At 41.6% G+C, this 23,504-nt stretch overlaps 2 protein-coding genes across 2 annotated transcripts; both read right to left on the reverse strand.

Annotated features, from left to right (window-relative positions):
* Positions 1 to 1,667: 1,667 nt before the first annotated feature.
* Positions 1,668 to 10,578, reverse strand: herpud1 (homocysteine-inducible, endoplasmic reticulum stress-inducible, ubiquitin-like domain member 1). Its single transcript, XM_041038987.1, has 8 exons — positions 10,191 to 10,578; positions 8,775 to 8,852; positions 7,829 to 7,906; positions 6,520 to 6,722; positions 6,003 to 6,113; positions 5,510 to 5,881; positions 3,739 to 3,847; positions 1,668 to 3,456 (listed from the first exon to the last, which is right to left on the reverse strand). The coding sequence occupies exons 1-8, from the start codon at positions 10,341 to 10,343 to the stop codon at positions 3,268 to 3,270; spliced, it is 1,293 nt and encodes a 430-aa protein (XP_040894921.1). The 5' UTR covers positions 10,344 to 10,578; the 3' UTR covers positions 1,668 to 3,267.
* A 1,134-nt stretch (positions 10,579 to 11,712) lies between these two features.
* On the reverse strand, positions 11,713 to 22,844 carry slc12a3 (solute carrier family 12 member 3). Its single transcript, XM_041037838.1, has 26 exons — positions 22,560 to 22,844; positions 21,768 to 21,908; positions 20,921 to 20,996; positions 20,737 to 20,832; positions 20,337 to 20,476; positions 20,101 to 20,211; positions 19,419 to 19,530; positions 19,070 to 19,200; positions 18,755 to 18,839; positions 17,416 to 17,576; positions 16,839 to 16,946; positions 16,586 to 16,709; positions 16,016 to 16,117; positions 15,606 to 15,761; positions 15,403 to 15,502; positions 15,051 to 15,162; positions 14,737 to 14,874; positions 14,237 to 14,343; positions 13,973 to 14,055; positions 13,759 to 13,836; positions 13,493 to 13,591; positions 13,267 to 13,378; positions 13,097 to 13,183; positions 12,733 to 12,871; positions 12,484 to 12,551; positions 11,713 to 12,278 (listed from the first exon to the last, which is right to left on the reverse strand). The coding sequence occupies exons 1-26, from the start codon at positions 22,842 to 22,844 to the stop codon at positions 12,137 to 12,139; spliced, it is 3,093 nt and encodes a 1,030-aa protein (XP_040893772.1). The 3' UTR covers positions 11,713 to 12,136.
* Positions 22,845 to 23,504: the final 660 nt, after the last annotated feature.

Raw genomic sequence — 23,504 nt, forward strand, 5'->3', positions numbered from 1 at the left:
GTGATCCTCACTGCTGAAACCTACAACTCCCCCCTTGGGTGTTATTTAAGCACAGGGGTACTTTGGGTGTCTGGCCAAACAATGAATCTTCCACGTACACTGTGCTGTTTTCACTGTCCCTAATGGAAACTTGGAGAGGACATGGTACATATACAAAGCAGTGAAGGCAGTGTGTATGGGTGGGGTTGGGGAAAGCAATTTTTTTGATTTGGGGTCCCCGAGATACTTAAACTCACCGTGGTTTTAATGAAATGTTCTTAATGTAGATGGTGGGATGGCCATTTTATTTACATCTGGATCATAGACTTGCAATGAATCTGCGAGGATGTCAGTGTATCTGGGGTCAAAGTTCAATTTAACTGGATTCTGGCAACAGAAAATTTGTGTAGTGTTGGCAAATATGCCCTGTGCAGCTGCCTGAGAGAGAGAGCAGTCACTCACTCCATTGGAATTAATAACAAAAGATAATAATAGAAATAACAAGAATGGCATTCAGTAGAGCTCATATCTCTGCTGAGCGAAAAATACCTTATTTCTGTAAACCCACTATCTACCCTGTACCAGATGGTTCACAGACAAAGTTAGAGACCAGCTGGTGAACACAGTGGAACATTTAGCAGTTAAAGAGCTGGGTACTTTTCTCTGGAGATGGGAGACACAAACAGAGGTGTAAGGAAAGTCAATATTGGACATTCATTCCTCAGATGGACACAGACACAGCTCCAGATGAATGCTAATGTTGCTCACCTTGGCTGTAACTTTCCAAAGTGAATACATAGAGTATCAAAGCTTTGTCAGTTAGAATGTGACAGACTGAGAACACACACGTCAACTGGGGAGACTTGTGTTAACATGAGGGTGTACTGGGAGTAGCAAACTTTGCTGGTATTTGTAATGAGGCCAGTGCAACTATTGAGTGTAGTCAAGGTAATAATATTTGTACATGTGTGTCCTTCAGAGAGCTCCCGCATTTAAACATGGGGTCAACAAACTCTAGCTGGACTCTTTCTGCCGAAATCTGTGGAAACACTGTCCTAATAAACCACATCTGCAAAATCTGCAACAGAAATCAAGATGACAAAGGGGCCATTAAAGTTAAGAACATTTATTGCATCCATTATTGCAAATCCTCCTCACACAGCTCCTTCTGCAGCATCCGTCAATAAGCAATTCTCACAGAAAGACAGACAAGAAAAAAAAAACTCTTCAAGTAGCATTAAAATTTCCAATTTTACACAGTGACTAATGTCACAACAACTAGAGTCATTTCCCAAAGGGAATCAGAGTGCTAACTTTACAGGAGGGGCTAATGCAGCACACAAAATGAACTGGATTATAGGGGGGGAATCACATGGTTAAAAGAAGACAATAAAACCCTCTTAGTCCTTGTTATAGACCAAAAAGAGAAAAAACCCCCAATAATAATCAGCTAGTAAAGGCAAAACAAAGACTGGGACTAGATTAACAAAAAGTTATATTTATTTATGCATCTGAGTGGTTGCAAAGAGAACTTTATAGAAGCCCCACAAACCTTCGACTAGTTTCAGACATTATAAATAATTTTTCTTAAGCAATATTTACTGGAATTTAAATAGCACTGATCTTACCTTTAACATTTTATTTATCTGTTCTGATTTTAGACTTGACCTAAAAATTTCAGAGAAAAACTCTGAGCCCTCTGGGCATTATATTTATATTAGGAATCTCCATGTGAAGAATAATAAATCCTAACCCCTCTATGAGTAAAGAAGCTTGCATAAGATACATGTTGTAAAGTGCTTTGTGTACACATATTTACAAGACTTGATTTTTGTTTCTGTGCCAACATCACTATTTTACAGAAAATACGCCCGATGATTTGGCAGAAGACAAAACAATTTATAATCTGTATTTGGTCAAAATCACCTTCATCTGAAACAATCTGAGCCTTAACAGGAAAATCAACCAAAAACATACCTGTTAAAGAAAAAGTCATATGAGAAGTACGATGTTGTGATCATGATGATGTGTTGTAAATGGACTGTTTTTGTTCTCGGGGTGGATTTTGTTCTCCTCGTCCAGTTTTGTTTGTGAGCTGAAGTTTTGCCACGGTCAGTTTCTGACAGCATGACGCTGTTTAACAATCAGTACAGTGACTGTATGGAAGCAGAAGGCCCAATTCATTTGAATCTTGTAGGCCACTAAGAAATGAAATCAGCTTTTATTGCCCTGAATTTAAGTGGGTTGAATTCCTCTCTTTCTTTTCTAAATATCTTATGTTTCTACTGTTTGATTGGAAAAAAAATCAATCTCTGGAATTCTGACAAGCTGATTTCAAATCCTTTAGGAATCAGAAGGCTCGTGTACATCAGTGGGGACAGTCCAATAGTGCCAGAGGTCAATGTTTTACCCTCTGCTGCCACCTACTGTTCAATCCAGGTATCTGGACTTGTCCTATAAGGCCTTGACTCTGGTGCGAGTTCCACTGGACGTACATGACGTCTGATGTGTTGTCTTTGTTTCCTGTCCATGTTTTTGGCAATTCAATGGCCTGGCACTGCTTTATTTTGCTGGTGTTTGACTTGTGGAAAAATGGAAACAGAGAACTTTTTAACTCCCCCCACTTCAGTTCAGTTCTGAACCTTCTCCATCGAGAATGTATGAGTGAATGCCCATGTTCGCTTCGCACTCGTTTTCCCTCATTTTCTATCACCCCTTCATTTTCTTTGCTCTGCCTGACACCAGGGCTCTTTTTCTTTTGCCAGGTCGAGTTTCCACAGTTACTCCAGTTGTTCCACCCTCTGCCATTTCCCAGGGAAAGCTTTCTGTTTTGGTTGTGCACTGGCACGCACACTTCCTCTGTGCCATAAATCCAGCCTCCATTTTCCAGTGAGATTTCGTACTTGGTGACAGAAATAGTTGCATAGTGAAAGTGAGGCTTATAGGTAACTAATATAAAAGCTGATGGTGTCATTATTCTATAGCCATAACACTGTGAAATCAACATTTACTTCATAATGATGAGTTAAAGCAAAAAAAAAATCTATTGTGTACTGTCACTTTGAGCAATGTCACACAGAAGCTCGTAGCCCTACTGTCCAAGAGTCTGGTGGGACGTCACTGTTGATTTGCATGCAATGTCCTTGTTTTTCTTTCCTCTTGAGTTGACAGCTCCCTTCATCTTCCTCGTCCTTCCACCCACTTTACAAACAACACCTCCAGAGATTACTGTTCCCCCTCTGAGAAACAAACAGCCTGCTGTCTCTATCAGTCCTCTGTCCGAGGTGGTCAGTTGGCCACACCCTGAGGAGCCTCAGGTATGAGGGAGGAGAAGAAAGTTTTGAAGAAAACCCAGGCTGTCCACATGACTGACACCCTGTGAGGTGGAACTAAAACTGCTGTCAACGGTCCTTGTCCATCAGATCCTTCTGCTGCAGCAGCAGGTTCCTCCCGTTGTCTGTCAGCGAGCTCGACAGCCTGATGTGACAGGACACAATATTATCATCAAAACGATCAAAGTGTTTTTCAGCAAACGTTTGCTATTTCAATCATAGATCAACATACAGGTGCTTATTTTAGTCTACTGTGAAAAGATTAGACTCCACAGTGGTATTCTGGTACATTTAAAGGGAACATCCATGACTACATGCAGGTTTTAGACCAGACCCAAACAAAGCAGAGGCCTTGGAACCCCTGAGATATGAGGATAAAGATGAAAAAAGTGGATGAGAGCTAACAATCTGGGACATGGTTTCTTACTGGATTAGGATTTGGAATCCTGTTCTCGTTCTGCTGGACCTCAGGGGGCTGCACATGGTTGGGTCTTTGAGCCTGGTGCCTTCTGAAGGGAAACAAACCAGCAGTGTGCCTGTGGACGACAAAAACAGGAGAGGAACTAAGTTTATGGGGCTGCTCTGGAACCCTGATGGTTAAGTGGATGCTACTACAGAACTGACTTTTGTAGTCTGTTAAACTACCCGTTTAGACGTTGACGGATCCATTTGTGTATGTGAAACAGGTTTTCGCACATGGATGACCTCCTGCCAGTTTGTGAGCCTTGTGATGTTTGTGATTTCACTCCTGTTTGTTTGTGTATTTTTGTCTAATTTGAGTAACTTAACTGTAGAAACCCCCCCCCCCCGAGAAATCTACAAATCTGAGGTGCAGTTACTTACTACACCAGCAGGTGGCGACATTCCCCACATGAGCTGACAGTAATACAGTCTTCCCTTCTACACTGCAACAGATTTTGTGTCTGCTGGTTATAACAGGCCCCAGGTTAAAAGCACTAGATTTGTCCTTAAACAGCAGCTTGTAGTGACACATACACAGATGTAGAGACTGTGTTACTGTCTCAGTTGCTCCAAGCAGATATTATAAGTGACATATATCTATAATATCATTGAGTTCTTAACCAGACAGCACCACTTTTATCCAGCAGCGGAGGTTAGACAGCGTTGTGTTGTCTTCTTAACAGCATAAAAAGCTATTTCCTGTCCCTAATAAATACAGAGAGATTTAACTTCAATTTCTCTGCAGTGATATTTATTCGGTGGAGTTCACACAGCATGAGGAAGTAACTAAATTGGAGCCCTGGTTGAAACTGTGGTTTGAATTTCTTGGCCAAGCTTTCCAAGTATGAGGAACCCTGGTGATTAGGTCCAAGCTTCTGCTTCCTTTTACCCATAAACCCTTTTGGTTTTGGAATTGTTTTTTTTGTAGCTGGTGTGGACCATGCATTCACTCTGGACAAGCTACACTACAGCTACACTCCTGGAGGACGACTCAGATGATTTTCAGGTGTCCAGGTGGTTAATTCAAGGCACACAAACTAAACATGTCAACATCTGAGGTGGAGTCACACTTCCAGCACTTTGTATTCATCTAAAGACCAATGTTTCACCACAAACAACATGTCCTGTCCATTTTTGAGACAGGACATGTTCCACATGGTTCTTGAAATTAACTAGTAAACCATCCACAAAATATCTCTTTAACAAAGTAAATCATGTTTCAGTTTCACAGCCTCCTTATTCACTTAAGCCTACATCAGCAAATTTTGAAGGCTCTTATTTCATATACGTATTTACTCTTCCATCTACTCGGACCGAGACATACCGCTCCTGTTTAACATCAAATACCTTGAGCTTGGCTGTTTGTTCTGATATGAAGCTCTGGTATAACAGGTTTCAAGGGTACAAATCCTGAAGGCTTGGTCGTATGTACGCACACTCATCACCTACTTTGTTTATTAAGTGACACGGCGGAAAATAGCAGGTGTGTCTACTATACTGCTCTTTCTAGTGATTTCCTACTTAAATTTCCAAACAGGCAGGAACATACATGATGTACTGCTGCTTACTATCACACACAGTCACAACACACTACCCTGCCTCCTTTTAGACCCTTTGAATGATTAATGTGGTGAACTGAGGGGTTTCCTTGCTCTCACTGGACCCACAACAGCACAGTGAAGCTGTTTGGAACGGTTCACAGCTATTAAAACACAACGCAAACACACCACACTCACAGGTACATGAGGACGAGGGTGCCCATCACCAGCAGAAAGCGACTCAGGTTGGAGTTGAAGTACACAATCATGAGCAGAACACAGAATCTTGCAGCAGAGTACAACCAGTCCAGCCAATCTCGTTCCATATCCTCCTCGTCCTCCATTACAGGCCCGCCCGGTGCGTTCATCCGCATGTTCTGGTTGGCCTCTCCTGGGTTCATGAAAGCGGCGTCCTGCACCGGGTTCTGATTCACCGGCAGGTTGTCGATGGGGTTCTGATTGGCTAAGGGGGCTGGTACAGGTACTTGGTGAGCAGGAACAGGAGGATACTGGCCAGTGACTGAGGCTGGTGCAGAGGGGACGGTGCCTGCTGCTGCCAGAGCTGCGTGGCTGTTGGTTGGAAAACGAGACAAACATCACTGGAAACAAGTACGACAGAGTCGTCCGTGTCCATGTCAGAACAAGGCTCACAGCAATGAGAAAGTAGAAAAAAATCAAAATGAAAACTCACTATTGCATGTAATATTGTCGGGCGTAGACATGCTGGAGCCACAGTAGCTGCTGAGGGCTGTACAGGGAGTAGGTGGGAAAGGTTGGCTGGGTCATCTGTGGTGCTCCAGGCCTGAAGTGGAAAGATCACAGAGACTTTTAATATGTGTTCGACACAGCAACCTTTATCGAATTCCAACTGTGTTCATGGGAGTGAAAGTGTCTGCATTGTGTTAAGCTGAAACACCCTTCTAGGTAAAAATCAAGGGTGTGTCTCAATAAACGGTCTGGCGTGTCCTCTTTCATTTCCCCTCAGCACTTGGTAATGTGGTCACATGCACAATGAGGGTTCACAAAGAACTGATAATTAAAAACATATGTATTTAATGCATTAAATCTTTGAAGATGCAACTTCATTTATCAGGGCAACACTGACAAAATGTTGCTTGAAATCATCAAATATGAAAATCTGAGCACAGTCAGATCTGAAGCAGTGAATATGCTCAAACAGATACATAGGTCCTTCGTTTATGGCTTACATTGCTGCAGCAGGCCATGAATTAGTCCATGGTGGAGACGCTGGGGTCTGTGTGTGAGCTGGAGCAGCAGCTGGGGTTGAAGAGGTCTGTCTCCTCTGCCTCAGCTCCGGTGTGCTTGGAGTGGAGGAGCTGCTGGGAGTGGGTGAAGCAGAGGCTGCCATGGGCCTTGGGGCAGAGGAATGTGGTTGTTCTGTCTCTTTAGTCTATAAAGACAATAAGTACGTGTATGTCATTCAGTACCACTGTATGATCCGTAGACATCTGTTGTGTGGCTCAGGGTGTACACTCTGAGGTTTTGCAGCAATTGTTCAAGCACAGCAGGCCACCTGAAAGTGTTTTGAGTGTCAGTACTTTTGATCTTGAAACTCTGGCTGATCTGTGAAGGATGACAGCTGAAGTGAAACATTTCCACTCCGCGGTGGAATGGTAATGAGGGAGGAGGTGAGGGAGGAGGTGAGGAAGTGCACCTGTGAGTCTCCAAACTAAAGCCGCTGACTGGAACGTCTATGCACTGATGTTTATCTCACACTTCATCAAAGACTTTATATTTACTACAATGTCTTTAGACTTTGTTCATAGTGTCCAACAGGTACAATTTGTTGATTGACTGAATTTTATTATTTGAGGAAGAACAATAACCTACACTGCTAACCCTGATCAGAAATCATCTATGAGTGAAATCCACCCAAAGGTTAACACGATATCATCTTATACTGAACAAACGAGTTATTATAACTTTAAAATAATTTATTTCATTTTAAAAGAAACATTTTAAGGACCCACTAATAAAGTGCACATAAGGAAGTCGAATACATGAAAGTGAGAAGGAACAGAAAGATGCTGCTGACCGGAGCACAGCCTGAAACCAACTGTTCTGCTCACATGGCTTCACCCTTTAAAAATAAAACCAGCAGGAGTTTCACTAACCTCTGAGGTTTCATCTATCAAGCTGCTGTGAGGATACATTTGAAGAACTAATGGAATAATTATAAAATAATGATGATTTGACATTTACGGTAAATCTGATTTGGGGAACTTGGGGAACTTTATTTTTAAATAGGTATGGGGGAAACTGGCAACATGCTTGTTGTGACTTGTTTAAAAGTCTTTTCTTATGAACTGCTACCTCTTCAGAAAGAGAACTACAGAGACATGTTGACAGACGCCCTCAGCCCAGTTAGGGCAGATCCACACTGTCTCAGCTATTCACTGAATTTTCTGTGAGGTATCTTCAAGAAAAAGTACTTTCTGAAAACGCTGCCTAGGTTATCAGAAAAGTTGAATATGACTAAATACCATCACTTCTCACCTTAGGTCTAGCTCCCAGAGGCCCTTGGGGTGGATTCCTAAAAGCACACACCAGATGCAGTGTTGGAATGGAGTCCGTCTGAGAGAGAAGAGATAAATACCCGATCAGAAAAGCTGCTTGGTGAAACACACTGATGAATCTGTCTCTACCAGCACTAAAAACAACCAAACAAAGACTTTTTGGAGCTGTTCCACTGACAGTGAACATAAGCCTGATAAGGATAACAGAGGAGAGAGAAGCAGAAAAGAGGGATCATGTGTCCTTCATTCTCCCATTGACAACAAATTCCAGGTCAGGCTCACACCCACATGCTTTTGATAATTTATGTCAAGGCGATTACTGCACAGCTCCATAAATCCCTCTTTGTGTTTTTTTTTTGTCCACAAAATATTGGAACATGGTACAGGATCAGATCAGACTGTTTGGTCCTAGATCCTCTGAGTCTGGTCCTGAAATCTTCCTCAAGATGTTGACTGCTCTACACACTTTGTGCTTCAGCCCTTGAGACAGAATCAAAGACCACAAGTGGCGTGGTTGATCCTCTTTATGGACACTGGATGTCTTTCAGTGCTGGAGTTGTCTTACAGCTTGTACTATCTGAACCTCCACTGGAATCCACACACAAAAACCACATGTGAAATATTATGCTGTACTGGTTTCAGACAGAACAACAACCCTTTCATAGGTCACAGAAGTTTTTTGTGGCCATTTATTATGAGACACAGGTCGGTGAGAGTAGGCTTGATTCAACGTCTGAGAGGTGTTTCCAATCTTAAGTCTACCCCGTTTATCAGACAGCATAAGCTTTGTTTAGGTGCACCTAATAACTGTGAAATCAACATGCTCAGCGATTTTGCAGTTAGTATATGTTAAAAACTTTACTGACATGAGGTTCTAGAAAATTCCAGAAAATCTTTCAAACAGACAAACATATTCTCCCACATACCTGTCTCAAAATATCTTTAAGGTGTAGATGGTCAGGCAGCAGTTTACCAGCGTAGATCAGTCTCTGGTCACTCACGGCCTTAAGAGAAAGGAAACAAATATGTTCTGGTTAGTAAACATTTTGGGATAAAGTAACTTAACCACTTCACATATTCTTTTTAGACGGCTGTTTGACTTAGATGACGTGTCTGGATGGGAAACAACCTAGAGGGATTCTTCACAGCGCCAGTGACAGTAGCTGCTGAGTGCAAAATTTAAACCAAATTTAGTGGAAAGAGCAAGTGTATTTGTACAGTAAAAGTCACAAAATGAAGCTGTTTTCAGGGAGGCTTTAAATATAAAAAAATATTTAAAAAGTAAATGCACAATATAAATTATGTGCACAAGAGATATAGTAAAAAAAATAGTGGTTTTAAGTGCTTTACATTAAAGAAATGTATGAAATAATTATGATAAACCTATACCCACCACACTAGTAAGTAAGTAACATCTTCAGATGATCAACATTTGCTCCAAAACTTTGTCATTAATGGTCTTCATTCACTGACAGTCTCAGTCACCAAACACAAACAATGAAAACAAAAAATCAAGCAGAGTCCTTGTCTAATAGCTGTTCTTCACAAAACAGCAGCTTGTAAAGTCAGGAAAAGACTAAAGTCTTAAAATTTTAAAACCTGCTTTGGGTCATTTGTATGCATACGTGTATTTCTGTGTAATACAGATGTAATACATATGTTTTATGTACTGACTTTGTATGTGTTTATTGTACGTGATAATTCTCTGTTTCAATTTAATTAACACGGGAGACTCATTCTTGTCACTGCGGAAGCACATGGCTAAACTTCCCACGAACTGACGGTGACTAACTCAGTGATCACTAACTGTACTCTAAAACCTGGCTTGTCAAGGCGTTTCACAGTCTATTGCCTGGCCCCACCTCGTCTGTGAAACACTATTTTGGAGGGAGCTAATATTTTCACTGAAGCACAGATCCTCCTCCGAGCATCTGTCCTCTGTCATCTCAGCTGCTGTCTTTACGGACGGTGCTCCTTTCAACACTGCAGCTTCTAGGGGAGGATGAAACTTGGTAGTCACATGTGCTTAAGGTTTTAGGTACTTGGCTAACTCTCTGATGAGTCTGGGTCCAGCTCACTCTGCCGTTCAGCTGTTATCGTTATCCAACAGCGGCATTGTGTCGCTAATTATTTAACAGGCTCCGTTCAAACATACTGCTGTACGTTTTGTGAGAGCACACAGGAAGAAAGTCAGACAGTAACAGGGAAATGGCTGACAGATGTTAACTAGCAGCAGCCTCTTTGACTCCGTCAGCTCGCTCATGTCAGGACACTGCAAAACACGAACTAACCCGCTTCCTTTTACATTAGCCGGCTAACTAAACTGTCTCCTTCTGACTCACCGGGTTGGTGGGGTAAACGGTCGACAAATGCGTTTTTAGGTCCTTCACAGTCCAGTTCAGATGGACTCCTTCGACGATCTGGTCCCCCTGGTTCTGGCTGGGCGTTTTTATGAGAAGAGTAATCATCTTTTGTTGAGAATCTCCCACATCCATTTTTACTCTGTCGCTCGTTGCAGTCTCGCGCTAAAGTATGATAGCGTTTAGCCGCTACAGCTACACCCGTGACAAAAACAAAAACAGTCCTTGAGAAACGGTTTCTCAGCAGAGACAAAAGAAAAGCGGCGAAAACTGTCTTGTCTAAACAGAAACTTCTTTGGACTCAGCTGACGCCAGATGTGTCTCTCTTCTAGTCCTCATACGGGACTTTCGCGAGGAGGAATGTTGTTTCCAAACACACTGTGGCCGCTACTGATTGGCTACGTCCCGCTCGTGCTCAGACGTGGAGGCTCTGGGACTCGTCGAGTGTGAGCATGCGCAGTATTATGAATTACTGATTCCGAAGATCGTTTATTTCGATTTTTACGGACGTGAAATCGTTAATTCCGGTGCCAATCACGGCTTCTTTGTTCCGCCGATACACTAATGGAGGAACATGCTCTAAAACTCTGCTCCGTTGCAGCATTTCCCCATAATTAATAGGTGTCTGAAACCATTTATACATTTCATTTAATGTTACTCGTAGTCCCTGTAAATTATCTGCCGTGTTTGACATTTGTAAATGAGAATGGGAGCAGAGTGACAGCTCTTGTCTTTACGATCTGTGACGCTAATTTTCCTGAGTGCAGAACTTTGTTTATCCGCTGAAGTTACATCAGTCATGTTACATGATCTCTAAATTAACTTACAGATGATGTAAAAGAATTGCAAACTAAAAAAAAAACAAGTGTTATAAGGTGTTAAACTATAGATCACAGATAACAAACCAACCCGATCAAATGATTTGGCAGATGGCAATTAACATTGAAAGACAATATATGAACCAGTGTGTCAGTCTCTCATTTTAATTGCAACATGTCAGAAACATGCACCCTGCAGATAGTGATGATCGTGGAACGGCACACTGATGAAGGTGACTTCTGTAGTCTGACACAAAATAATATTCTACTGGAATAATTATTGTGATGTGTCCCCTTAAGAGAGGTCAAAGGTCAGGGTCTGTTACAGGAGAACACCTGTGATGCTGATAAGAATTCAGGGTCAAGGTGCCAGGTGCTATACCACACTATGGTCTGCTGTCCTCAGCCAATGCACGAAAAGATACAACAAATAGAACCACTACATCTTTATTCTGTATTTTCTTGAAATCTAAATTATCAGTCATCAACTACAGATAAACTTGAATGTACAAAAATAATGTCTTTACCAGCCAACACAAATATGTGGCACTGCTCAGAATCAGCACTCAGATTATCGATTAAAGGCAGAGCTGCAACAGGTGGAGTGGGTTAGAGGGTGGAGCGCCTTTCCTATCTATGATTGGTGAATATGCAACACACACACACACACACACACACACACACACACACACACACACACACAGTCTCATTATATAAAATGCTTCCTATGTACTTAAAAAGCCTTTCATAATTTTAAACTTTTTTCAACAAAATTTGGTCTTAATTTGGTCTCATGTGCCATAAATTTGAGGAAAGGAAACAAAACATTTTATGTGCAAATCATTTTGATAAATAACTGTTTACAATCAGAAATGGCTTCAATTTTCAATGTTTCTAAGGGAGATTTGTGTTTGCAATACTTAAAAAATGTCAAGATCATCCAGATTTTGAATTAAAGGCAACAATATAATATTGACAAGAATCATACATTAATTACAGGATTAGATAATCATCAGTAGTCATCAATGCATTGTCATTTGTAACTTAAGATAAATAATGTCAGGATAATAATTTGCTTCATTATATGTGCATTCGACTCATGGTGACATTTCACTGGCAGTAGAAGGTGAGAACGTTTTCCTGGTTTCCTCTGACCAGTAGGACTGGGGGTCTCAGATCACGTGACAAGAAGTCCAGCCACGCCATGAAGAGAGTACTGGGGCACACTCCTCTCCTCCCCACTGGCATGGTGCTGTCAGGAGACAGCACAGGAGATTTGATGAGGTGGACAGTTTGTGTTTGACTAAGAATGAGTTCAAGACATCCATACTTGTACTTGACTATACTTAAAAGTGTATTTAATGATAGACATGCCAAGAGTCAAGAGCCTTTCACAGATTATAACTTATAACTTGAGAAAGTAGCCTAAACATAAAAAGAGGAATTGTTGTACTCACATAACAATCAGCGCAGCTTCTCTGGAGTAGTCCTGCAGAACCTCATTGAGACGAATCTGACGGAGAGACTGAATCCCACAGGGACATTTACAGTTTTTAAAGAGGGAAGTAGAGGAAAAAATATAAGCTGTGTATTGATTATTTCTTCCTTTTAATTCTTCATGTGTTGTATCCAAATGTGTGTAATTCAGGGTGCTTCTAAGTGTGTGTTTCTGTGTGTGTGTGTGTGTGTGTGTGTGTGTCTCAGACCTTGGCTTTGTTCCTCTCTAAATCCTGGTCAGTGATCATCCAGGGCTCCTCCTGCTGTGTTGGAGGCCCAGAGTCAGAGTCCTGCTTGGGGTTTGTATTCCGCCTGAAGCGACCCACCATGTTCTCAAACTGATGAACACTGGTGAGACAGACATGGAGGCTTGATTTAAAATGCTGAGGCAGCATTCACAGGGTTTTTAGGAGATCAGTCTGAGTAATTGTCGAATTCTAACAGAGAATAGGATCACAGGACGTTTATGCTCTCCGAGTACCAACTAGTTTTTGTTTATAATCAAATCAAAGCACATATAGTGTGCATGACCTGATGAAGTTCTTTCTCATAGACAAGCTTTGGCAGCCTTACTTCACAGGCTGAGGGTTCTGGTAGATGTCAGGCAGCACCTCAACATCATGGAAACCAAGACGGAACTTCTTGATCAGTGCCAGTACCCTGGAAAAGATAATATGAAAATGTGATGGAAAAAAAACAGTAAAATGTGATGGAAATAATTGGGAAATAATCCAAGTGCTTACTCCTTTTTCTGCTCCTCCTTTTTATCTGTTTCTCCTCCCACAAACACTCGGACCTTACATCTGGCCCAGCGCTTCCTGCGGGTCAGCAGGTAGGGCAGCAGCAGGGTCAGACCTGGTGAAGCGCGCGCGCGCACACACACACACTCAGTGATGAGGAAACCTATGATAATTTTCCTGACAAAAGAAAAGAAGGAGGTGATTGCGATGGATGGAGAGACGAACAGACCTCCGTCATCAGACAGCCAGTACACGTCGATGGTCTTCTTTCCTTGATTTTTCTGAAACACTGTGTTGGGCTGAATCTCTGGATCGATGGAAATAGAAGCTGCAAACAATTTTGCATACACAGAGACATTTTTTAACAGTTTAATAACATCAAATTGTATGAATATCTAAGCACAACTGAGGCGAGGTTTACTCAAGATCTTTTTTTTCAAAGTTGCTTTGACATATAAAAGAAATGAATATTAATATAATCATGCATACACATACATGTAATGCTTGTCCGAATGCAGGAAGAGGCAGAGTTGCTGCTTATACTCTCTGGTCCTCCATCAAAGCCTGGATTGACTGAAACAAGAACAGAGGAATTAACTGTGTTATGGATTTGTAACCGCTGGTTAACTCCAAACAAACAGACATAGATTGAGTTCAATGACGATGTAAAACTGATTTATTCAGCTCTAGTTTGAATGAAGGCTCTCACCGTGCGATTGAGGTGGATGAGAGACATCCAGTCCCTCCCTCATTCTCAGCACACACACACCGTACTGTAGATCAAATGCATCACTGAAACACAGAGATACATGAATATACAGGTGCATGAACACACAAACACCATTTGTGGTGGCTGGGGTGACAATTTTTGAGATCAAGTTTCATTTTGTCATTGTTCTAATATCGAATTTTAGTGCTCATAATAACAGTTCAAAAGGGAACACACAGAATCTGAAGTATTCACTGTACTCACTGCAGTATTCCTATGTAGTTATGTGCAGCCTGAGGTGTGTCACTGCGCCAGTCTTTCTTGAAACCCGTCAGCAGAACGTTTGGCTTGATACGACCCAAACCTCCGGCCTGTTGGACAGACGACAACACAAGAAGAAGAAAAGAGGAGTCAGGCCTGTCTCACAGGCCAAATTCAACCTCTCCTTGAGGTATCTGGCTTCACTGAACATAACATTAGTAATCCTGGATAACTGATCTCACATAGCTGGTTACCAACTGGCTGTGTTAACTCCAAGTACTTGAACTTGAAGCCATTGAGGCAACACCTTCAGATCAGGAGCAGAGAATTTCATATGAGATGAAACAATGATAACCATGAAAACATAATACAGACAGATCCAGAGCAGTATGTGTAACAAGATGAGGTAAAATAAATGGTTACTGCTGGAATCACTGCAGCTTTGGAGGTAATGATTCATTAAGTTAAACGTTACTCCCTGATAGATGAGGTGCAATTCTCACCTGAAGCAGCATGTTAACTCCTGACCGCAGCTCCGTGGCCACCACTCCTCTGTAGAATGACTTGACCTTCCGTTGGTTCAACCAGGAGACATGTCTGTCACTGCTCGCTTCCTTCACTGCTCCTGGGGAGGGACCAGTCTGAAAAATACAGGGGCAGATACGCAATGTGTTCATTGTCCCACCGACAAGACTCTGGAACAAATGTTTAAAAATATCATTAGTTCTTAATTTTTACTGAATCGAGAAAAAAAAGATGTAATCTGTACTGTGTATCCAGACAATACTGATTCTTGTGACAGTGGAGTTGTACTCACAATGACCACATTACCACACATCATGAGACTGAGACTCTTGGTGAAACAGCTGACCAGATCCACCAGAGCTGGACGACGGCTGGGTGGACCTGTCAGGACCAAACACTGTGGTCTGAAGGAAGAGCATAACCAGAGAGATGTGGGACAGTTTAGTCAGCAGCTTCTGCAGACAGGTTTAAGCTATTACACAGATTTATTGATACTGATGTCCCTGTAAGTCCATAATGTCCTCCATGTAATCTTGTTGCTCTTGGTCATATGTTTTGGTCCTGCCTGCATTGGTTCACTCTTGGGTAGCGTATACCTCTTGGTATTTTAGATAAACTACAGGAGGGATCACACCCTCACTGACCTGTAGTTCTTGACGTGGTCCTCCACATGGTTGAGACCCACACACTGGTTCAGAGCGATGTTGTAGGAGCCCGCCTGCACTGACGAGCCCCAGTTCACAGCTAAAACACAGAGCAGAGCAGAGCAAAGTTAAAAGGATGCAGTGAAGGGGGACAGCTCCTTGTTGTGTGACACGAGATTGTGTGTCAGCGTGCGAGAGTTTACCAGGCCTCTTGTAGAGTGTGTATCCCAAAAGGAAGAAGACTACGCCGAAGGCGATGAGGGCCGCCCACCATGTCAGCAGGAACATGATCACCACACAACACACAGCACCCAGCAACGACAGCCACTTACTGTAGAACCTGAAGGATGGACGCCAACCTGTAGACACACACACACACACACACACACACACACGCACGCACGCACGCACACACACACACACGCACACACACAAATGTCTATAATGTCTCTGAATCAATCAGTAATTCTATTTTCTCAAGTCAGAACTCTTCTGTCTTTCATTGATTCTTCTTTCATTTATCCAATAAGGTTTTCATCCTGCTGGTTGGGATGTTCATCTGTTCATATGTTTGTTCATCTATCCATCCATATGCCTCCTCTGAGTTTTCTACCTGGTGAGTTGGTGATTGAGGCGTGGAAGCAGCTGAAGTTGATGAGAGAGTAGGAGCACAGGAAGAAGTTGGAGATGATGGGAGCGATGGTGTTCAACTCAGCTGGTGGAAAGACAGAGGCCAGAAGATATAAGAAGAATGTAAGAGATTTAAGAGAATCGCGGTTCTTATTTGTCTTTAAAGTTAGACTCCGAAGATTTTCCTTAAGTGAAGAACCTCATTTTGGGCATTATTAATGGTCCACAAACTACTCGCGCCATGTGCAGCATTAAATCATTATTTCTGACTGGCTTTTTTTTTTAAATAGGTTTTTGGGCTGCACTGTAAATAGGTTGTTCAAGTGTTTGTTGTCTAAAACCCCAATTAGTGTTACCGTGGTAACACACTGGCATTGCTGAAATCTTGAGGATTATAAATAACTTTAATGCAGTTTAAAACAAAAATAATTATTTTTATGTTAAGAGATTATGCTAATAATAACATTGTAACAGCCCATATATGAGACATGTTGCTCTGTGTTTTAGTAGCGTCTGGTCATTTGTAAGATATATATTCCCTTCAAAGCCTCACCGATGAGAATGAAGCAGGCAGCAATGATGTACGTCAGGAGGTAGCCTCGGAGTGGTTCATCATTCTTGCCGTAACCCTTGCCAAAGAAGCCAATGACAGGGTAGAGTTTGTCCTTACACAGACACTACCAGACAAAAAGGAGAAGAGAATTAAATATTTCTTTGTCACATCAGAGAAAATAAGAAAGAAAGACAGATGTGTGTGTGTGTGTGTGTGTGTATGTGTGTGTGTGTGTGTGTGTGTGTGTGTGTACCTGGAAGACTTTGGGAGCAGACACCAGGCAGGCCAAAGCGGAGGACAGAGTTGCTCCAAATATCCCAGCAGTGATGAGAGGGCTGAAGGCCGACACCATGCTCATCGACTACAGACAGAAATGTGGTGTTTACTTAATATAAGCTAATCTCTTCCACCAGGGAAGAAACTGTTTGCTTGTGTACAAGGTGACCTACTGTTAATCATTAACAGTTAATGTAACTGATTTGTTCAGAGTGGGACTGAATTATTTATGCAGGAGGACATTAGTGTTGGCTTGTAGCTCTCACTGTTTTATTTGTGTATTTTCTGCTTCTGGCAGTGACAGAGCAGCCAAAGTCAGCAGGCTGAGGCAGTGTTAAGCTTTGGTTCCCTCACGTGGCAACAGGAGGAATCTGTTTTAGACTGCAGCACTGCATTACCCAGAATTCATTTAACACTCTGTCTTCTCCCTTGCACTTTGTGAATTTAACAGAAAAACAATGTCTAGCAAGGTTTTATACTGAATAACAGAGAGTGGTATAAATGCACATTGAACTCATTCTTGTGTCTTGGTGTGTGTGTGTGCTTGTGTTGACCTGATAGTAGTTACTGATGCCGAAGGTGCACGTGCCGTTCTTGATGCACTCACTGAAGTCCCATCCATATCCACAAGCTACACTAATGCAGTCCTCGCTGGATGAGGAGGAAGACAGGGTGTCATTTAACAAGCCAGATGCATCCCGTACCACACAGGATCCTGGGAAGGAAAAAAAAAAAAACGTGGTGCATACAAGATTACTCAACGACCAATCCAAAATAAATAAATAGAACAGAATTAAAATAAAATACATGCTGTAATCCTGAACATGCTCATGAACTATTTTACTTGTTAATGGTAGAAATAACAAACTTTTGTTGTTTCTTGAAGGTGTAATTTAAAGAAATATTATTTTTTTCAACTGCTGCACAGCACAGTGAACACTGTACTTGGTGGTTAGTGGTGAACTGGTAAGCAGAGTTCAGTACATTAGTTTGGAACATTTGATCAATCAAACGATTTGTTGGATTTTTACTTCACATGGTTTTATGATGGGGAACAGGGAGCAGCCAACCCAGAGTCCACACTCACCAAGGAACCCCATAAAGGTGTCCATCAGATCACATGAACTGAACTGGCAAATTTTATTTTATTTTTTTCAGATAATCAGTTCCACTGTTCAACAGTCTGCAGGGCTATGCTACTAAAATGGTTTTACAGAGTGAAATCCTGTTCACTGATAAAGTCAGATCTGTGGGGCGTGCTTTCCTCCTGCTGTTACTGCTGTGTAGCAGATTAAGATATGGATTGCTGCCTTCCACGGCCTCCAGTTTCACAGTGGTAATCTACCAGTAAAGGCCAATCACACTGGGAGGTGATGCTAATGTGGGTGTTTCATCAATATTCTGCCTCCTCTTGTTCAGGCTTGGCTGCTCGGACTGCACCTGTGACTGGCAAACAAATCTCTCCCTGAAAACACTCTGGACAAGAAGCACAAACTGTCTCTATAATACAACATTAGACTAATGTCCCCAGAGAAAAATATTAAAAACTCATTCTTGAGTAGCTGCAAATGAACATATTGTATATATTTTATCATAAATGAATACTAAGATTATATATGAACAAGATATGTGAGGAGTAAACACAACAGGACAAAATCATAAATTACTGTAGGAATATTTTAAAGTGATATTAGAAATTACATGTTAGAAGTAGTGCAGTGTTTTAAATCTCATTTTAAATCACTGAACTGAACCATATATGTTCAAAGTCTGAAAAGAGATATTACATGAATGCCACAGTAATGTTATTCAGGTCTTAAAGTGTTACAGTAAACAGTAAGAAACCATGGACTAAGTAGAAAAACAACACAGAATTGCACGGTCATACAGTACCAATGGTAGCACAGATGATGAGGTAGGATGTGGTGGTCCAGAATATGGCCATAAGTGTTCCTCGGGGGATGGCCACTGTTGGATTCTTTGAAGGAGAAGACATAAGACATCAATATAATGGCTTTTTAAAGTGCATTTAACCTGAGGAATAAATTGCCACACGTATGTTAATCGACATATATGTGTATGTGCATGTATGTGCAGGAACAGGGTGGTGTGTAAGCCAAGCAGGCAGAACAATCCAAGGTATTTTCTGAGTCAGGGTTTTAAAAACAAAAAGAATTAGGGAGAGAGAAAGGAAAAAATCTGACATACCTTCAGATCTCCAGAGATGTTAGCTCCTGCCAGGATGCCTGTGGCCGAGGGGAAAAAAATGGAGAACATGCCAAAGAAGCTGCCCCCTGGTCCCCGCCAGCTGGGCACAAAATTGTCAGCAAAGATATCCGCTGTTGAAGGTGAAACAATAAGCTTACTGGAAAGTTCTGACAGGGAGGAAACATATTATTTGAACAAGCAGCTATTTATTTCCATTATTTGTTAACAAGATTAGTGATCCATGATTTGTAGAAAAAAAACTACCACACACACAATAGCTTCACTTTATATTGGAACAAGTTTAACTTGCAGACGCAGTCAAGAATCTGATGGTACTCTGAATAGTCACCTCTGTAGCTAAAAAAACCCTTGGCTTGTTTCTCTGGTGTAGCAGGGATGATCGTTCCAACAATGTAACTGGCGAATGACACCATGATGACCAGGAAGAACAGAACCTGGGCCTGTGGAAGGCAGAGCATACAGTAAACACATGCACACAAGGATGAGGCAGGAAAAGCCGGGCTAGCAAACACAATAAACATGGTATATAGATAATTTTTGTGTAGCTTCCAAGTAGTTGACAGAAAGAGGCAACCCATGAAAGGACATCTATTACCTCTGTCTCCCCCAGCTTCTCACTTTCCTCCCCACATGCCTCATTTCACCAGTAAGAGCAACCTAATTACCTCCACATTGCTACACTGATACAAGCAGCTGCTACAGATGCATTTTGATGCTGCGTTCATCAGTCACCTGAGCGGCAGCTTGCTGTTAGTACACTGAAACACGGGTTATTTTTCTGTTGAACTACACAGGGATTAGAGGCACCCCCACCTGGGATGGGATTGAGTCCATGTCCCAGACTCAGGTCAGGTGAATCTCTCTGCTGTAACCCCCACGCTGACCTTCAGCGTTTACCCTCTATTTCTGTTCCCGAGTGTCTCCTCCCATTACTCACTCTGGCTTCTCGTGCACTATTTATTAACCACCATGACATTTTACCATGGTGTCATACGTTTGGCTGAGCTAACCTTGGATTCCCATGCCATGCCAGCCATCGAGATACCCAGTAGACATGTAACAGTGATGATGCCAATGATGCGAATGTCATTAATGGTGTCCACCATGACAGCTCCATGTTCCTGAAGAAGAAATTTCAGATAAATCTCTGGAAGGTTTGAGGATAACAAAGAAGCACAGCTTCTGGTATCATGGTATCGTTGTAGGAAAGTGGTCCAAAGAAACTAACACACAGAATCCTACTCACACGCATGAGGTCTGTAACAGTCTCAGCAAAGCCCACGGTGTGCATGGCCACAGCTACAGCATTGGCAAAGGCAAAGATTAGACCGATGGAGCCGCCGAGCTCTGGACCCAGACTACGACTGATCAGGAAGTATGTGCCACCTGAAGACAAGGGGGAAATCCAAGGGTTTACTCCTCTCTTATCTGACAGCAATTATACAAAGGCATCAGAAGTAGTTTTACATGGTGCCTTTAATTTTTTAAATAAATAATACTAATAATATAATGTATATACTGTCTATAATTGTCTAATGTGTTGTGTATTCCTGCACACACAATCAAAGCACTGTACGTTTGAATTCACATTTCATTTACACTTTTTGTGACCTTTAGTTCTCTGTTGGTATTTGCAAACAACACACCTCCTTTGACTTTGCCGTTGGTAGCAATGGCTGAAGTAGAGAGACCAGTGATCCCAGTTATAAATGAAGATAGCAGGATGATCACCCAGGTCAGACCTGATGTGGAGACATACAAAGAGAGAAAATGACTGTGAGTCAGCTTTCATGGAATAAACTCACTTAATAACCTTTTTGTTGGACATACCTATGCCAGCCTGAGCAGTAATCCAAGGCAGCCTCAGGTACAGGATCACGCCCCAGATATTTAACATGCAACGGATCTACAACACACAGACACACAGACACACACACAGACAGTCACCGACTGCATGTACCACATAATCCAGATGTGTTTAAGTCCAGTCAGCATTTAAATTTCAACACCAATTCATTCATTCATAGGTACTGTCTGCCACGGCCCTCCAAAGGACTCCAATCTGCATCTCTAATCTCAGACTCAATGCAATAACAAGCTGTTAGTTACTGAAATTGTACTGTTACTACACGATAAAGAGGTTTCTTTCATAACTGAATGAATTATTATTTGTTACTACATAGCAAACTTAAAAGGTAGAGGGGTAAAATAGGCATACATCTTATTCAGTTAAAGCTGTAAGGCAGAGACAGCTGGACATAGTGTAATGTCTGGAAGTTACCAGTAAATATCTTACCAGGAAAGGATGACTTTATGAAAACATTTCTTATCATTGTGGCCCAATAAAAGGTCAAAGCCACAGCCACTGTGATACACCTAAATACTTTCAGCACAACTACCTGGAAATTTTATCATAATTGACCATAATTATCTTTATATGCCCTGTAAATTCTGTATTGTTTGTGCTGGTGGATAGCTTCCTTGTAAACCACGATGATGCAGTAAATACTAAGAAATTCACCTGCAGTTACCTGTCTATGGCCTGATGGGTGCAATTTGTTTTTATTCATATTGAACCAATAATAAATGAAGACAAGGAAAGTGACTATGGAGGCAAGAAATTGTGTGTGTACTACTCATTTGAAATTTGTAGGCTGACTGGTCCAACCCTATGTACCATGACTCCCTGAATCCAGCCAAAGCGTGTCGGCTCAGGTGGTGGCTCCTTTTGCTCATCCTCGTCTTCCTCAGAGCTGTCTCCTCCTCCTTCCATCCGCTCACCTGTTGTCTCCTCATACATGGGAGGTCTGGAGTCATCCTGGTCAAGTCAAATTACGTTTGGTCAATTTTATTTATAAAGCCCCAAATCCATAATCAGTGTGTACAGAGTATAACACCATGTGTCCTGAGACGCTCAGTTTAGACATCACTTTAGAAATAATGATATTTGGTTTTTTTTATCCACTGTCAAACTGAGTAGGAATTTCTTGTTTGTGACACACATAAAAAGAATTCCCTGTGAAATGATCTAAATTCTCAGATTTTTCTTTTCAAGAAAACTGCCTGTTAAAATTTTTGATGATCAAAGTTCATGATAGTAGTTTAACACTAAAATGACCATTCTAATAAAGAGAAACAAAAAGTGCTGTGATAGTAGGATTAGCACTACAGTTATACTGTTTGTTTAATCAGTTTTCAACTCATTCATTGTGTGAACCGTAAAATAAGATTTATAAATGAAAACTTTTTGTTTCACAACAGAATCTTTGGACTAAAAAGGCAGGACAGACCCAACTGTCAAGACAGATCAAGACCATTTCAGACATATTCAGAGGAAATTAGGGACAGAAATGCATCTTTTTCCATCCAGCGATTCATCCTGCATTTCAGCTCTTCCTTTTTAAGTTTAGGTGTTTATCTGAACAGAGATGAGAAGCATACAAGCTGATAAAAAGCAGTGAATCCTCACCTCAGGGTTGGCATACAGCTGGTACAGAGACGGTCTGAAGCGTCTCCGACGGCCCCACACCTCTGTGTTGGCGTAGAAGTCATAGTGTGGTGGGGCGTCCAGTGTCTCGTAGCCAGTCAGAGCATCAGATCCATTAGACGCTACACTGCTCCCATCACCGTAACACTGATAGTAACCAGACTCATTAAACCCTCCAGGTGTTGCCTTCCCAGTGGCCACTGACAGAGGAACTCTGGGTTTGAATGCAGCCAGGTGAATACCGTCGCTGGCAACTGGCAACTCCATTCAGAATGAATGGTTCTTTACTGTATTCTGTAAGACTGTAACCACAAAGACGGTCAAAAAGTGAGCTGATTGGTACGGTTTCTGTAAGATTTCTGTAAAAACTCTTCTCCTCTATCTTCCACAGCTCAGACAGTCAGAGTGTCAAGGTGATGGAGCCATTCTGTAGTTTAGGTGAATGAACACGGCTTTATTGCAAGGGTTGGTTTTATATTTGACCTTAGCCGGGCAGGAACAGCCCAAGGCCATTTAAGAAGGCTGGTTCACTGAACAGTCAAACAAGACTTATAACAGGAACTATTAAGCCTGTCATGGACAATTTCACAGTGTAGGGTCAAAGAAAAAAACATTTTGCACTGTGCTGGGATTGAAATTACACCATTCTCTGTTTACTTCTGTTGAGTTTGGATTAGTTTGTGTTAAGGTGTTTCTGGTTATATGATCAGAACTATTACTGATTAATCTCTGGAAGGAGTTTTAGTCAGATGTAAGTTTTAACAGCATCATTACACACACAGGTTGACCTGTGAGATGACCTTGATTGAGACAACACAAGGGCAGCAGTGTATGCTTCTTAAGGAAAGAGGATTAAATGATTTTCTACCCTTCCAGCTGAATTTAAAACTGAATTTAAATTTAATAATGTTATTATTGTTTACACGT

Source organism: Toxotes jaculatrix, chromosome 5 (genome assembly GCF_017976425.1).
Source record: "Toxotes jaculatrix isolate fToxJac2 chromosome 5, fToxJac2.pri, whole genome shotgun sequence".
Taxonomy (NCBI): domain Eukaryota; kingdom Metazoa; phylum Chordata; class Actinopteri; family Toxotidae; genus Toxotes; species Toxotes jaculatrix.

Coding starts and splice junctions, on each gene's coding strand:
- slc12a3 (XM_041037838.1), bottom strand. CDS start 22,844: ATGGAGTTGCCAGTTGCCAGCGACGGTATTCACCTGGCTGCATTCAAA. Junction 20,477..20,736: donor CAACGGCAAAGTCAAAGGAG/GTGTGTTGTTTG, acceptor CCTTGTCTTCAG/GTGGCACATACTTCCTGATC. Junction 15,163..15,402: donor GACCACGTCAAGAACTACAG/GTCAGTGAGGGT, acceptor CTCTTCCTTCAG/ACCACAGTGTTTGGTCCTGA.
- herpud1 (XM_041038987.1), bottom strand. CDS start 10,343: ATGGATGTGGGAGATTCTCAACAAAAGATGATTACTCTTCTCATAAAA. Junction 6,723..7,828: donor CTCTGGGAGCTAGACCTAAG/GTGAGAAGTGAT, acceptor TTGTCTTTATAG/ACTAAAGAGACAGAACAACC. Junction 3,848..5,509: donor ACCCTCGTCCTCATGTACCT/GTGAGTGTGGTG, acceptor TGTCGTCCACAG/GCACACTGCTGGTTTGTTTC.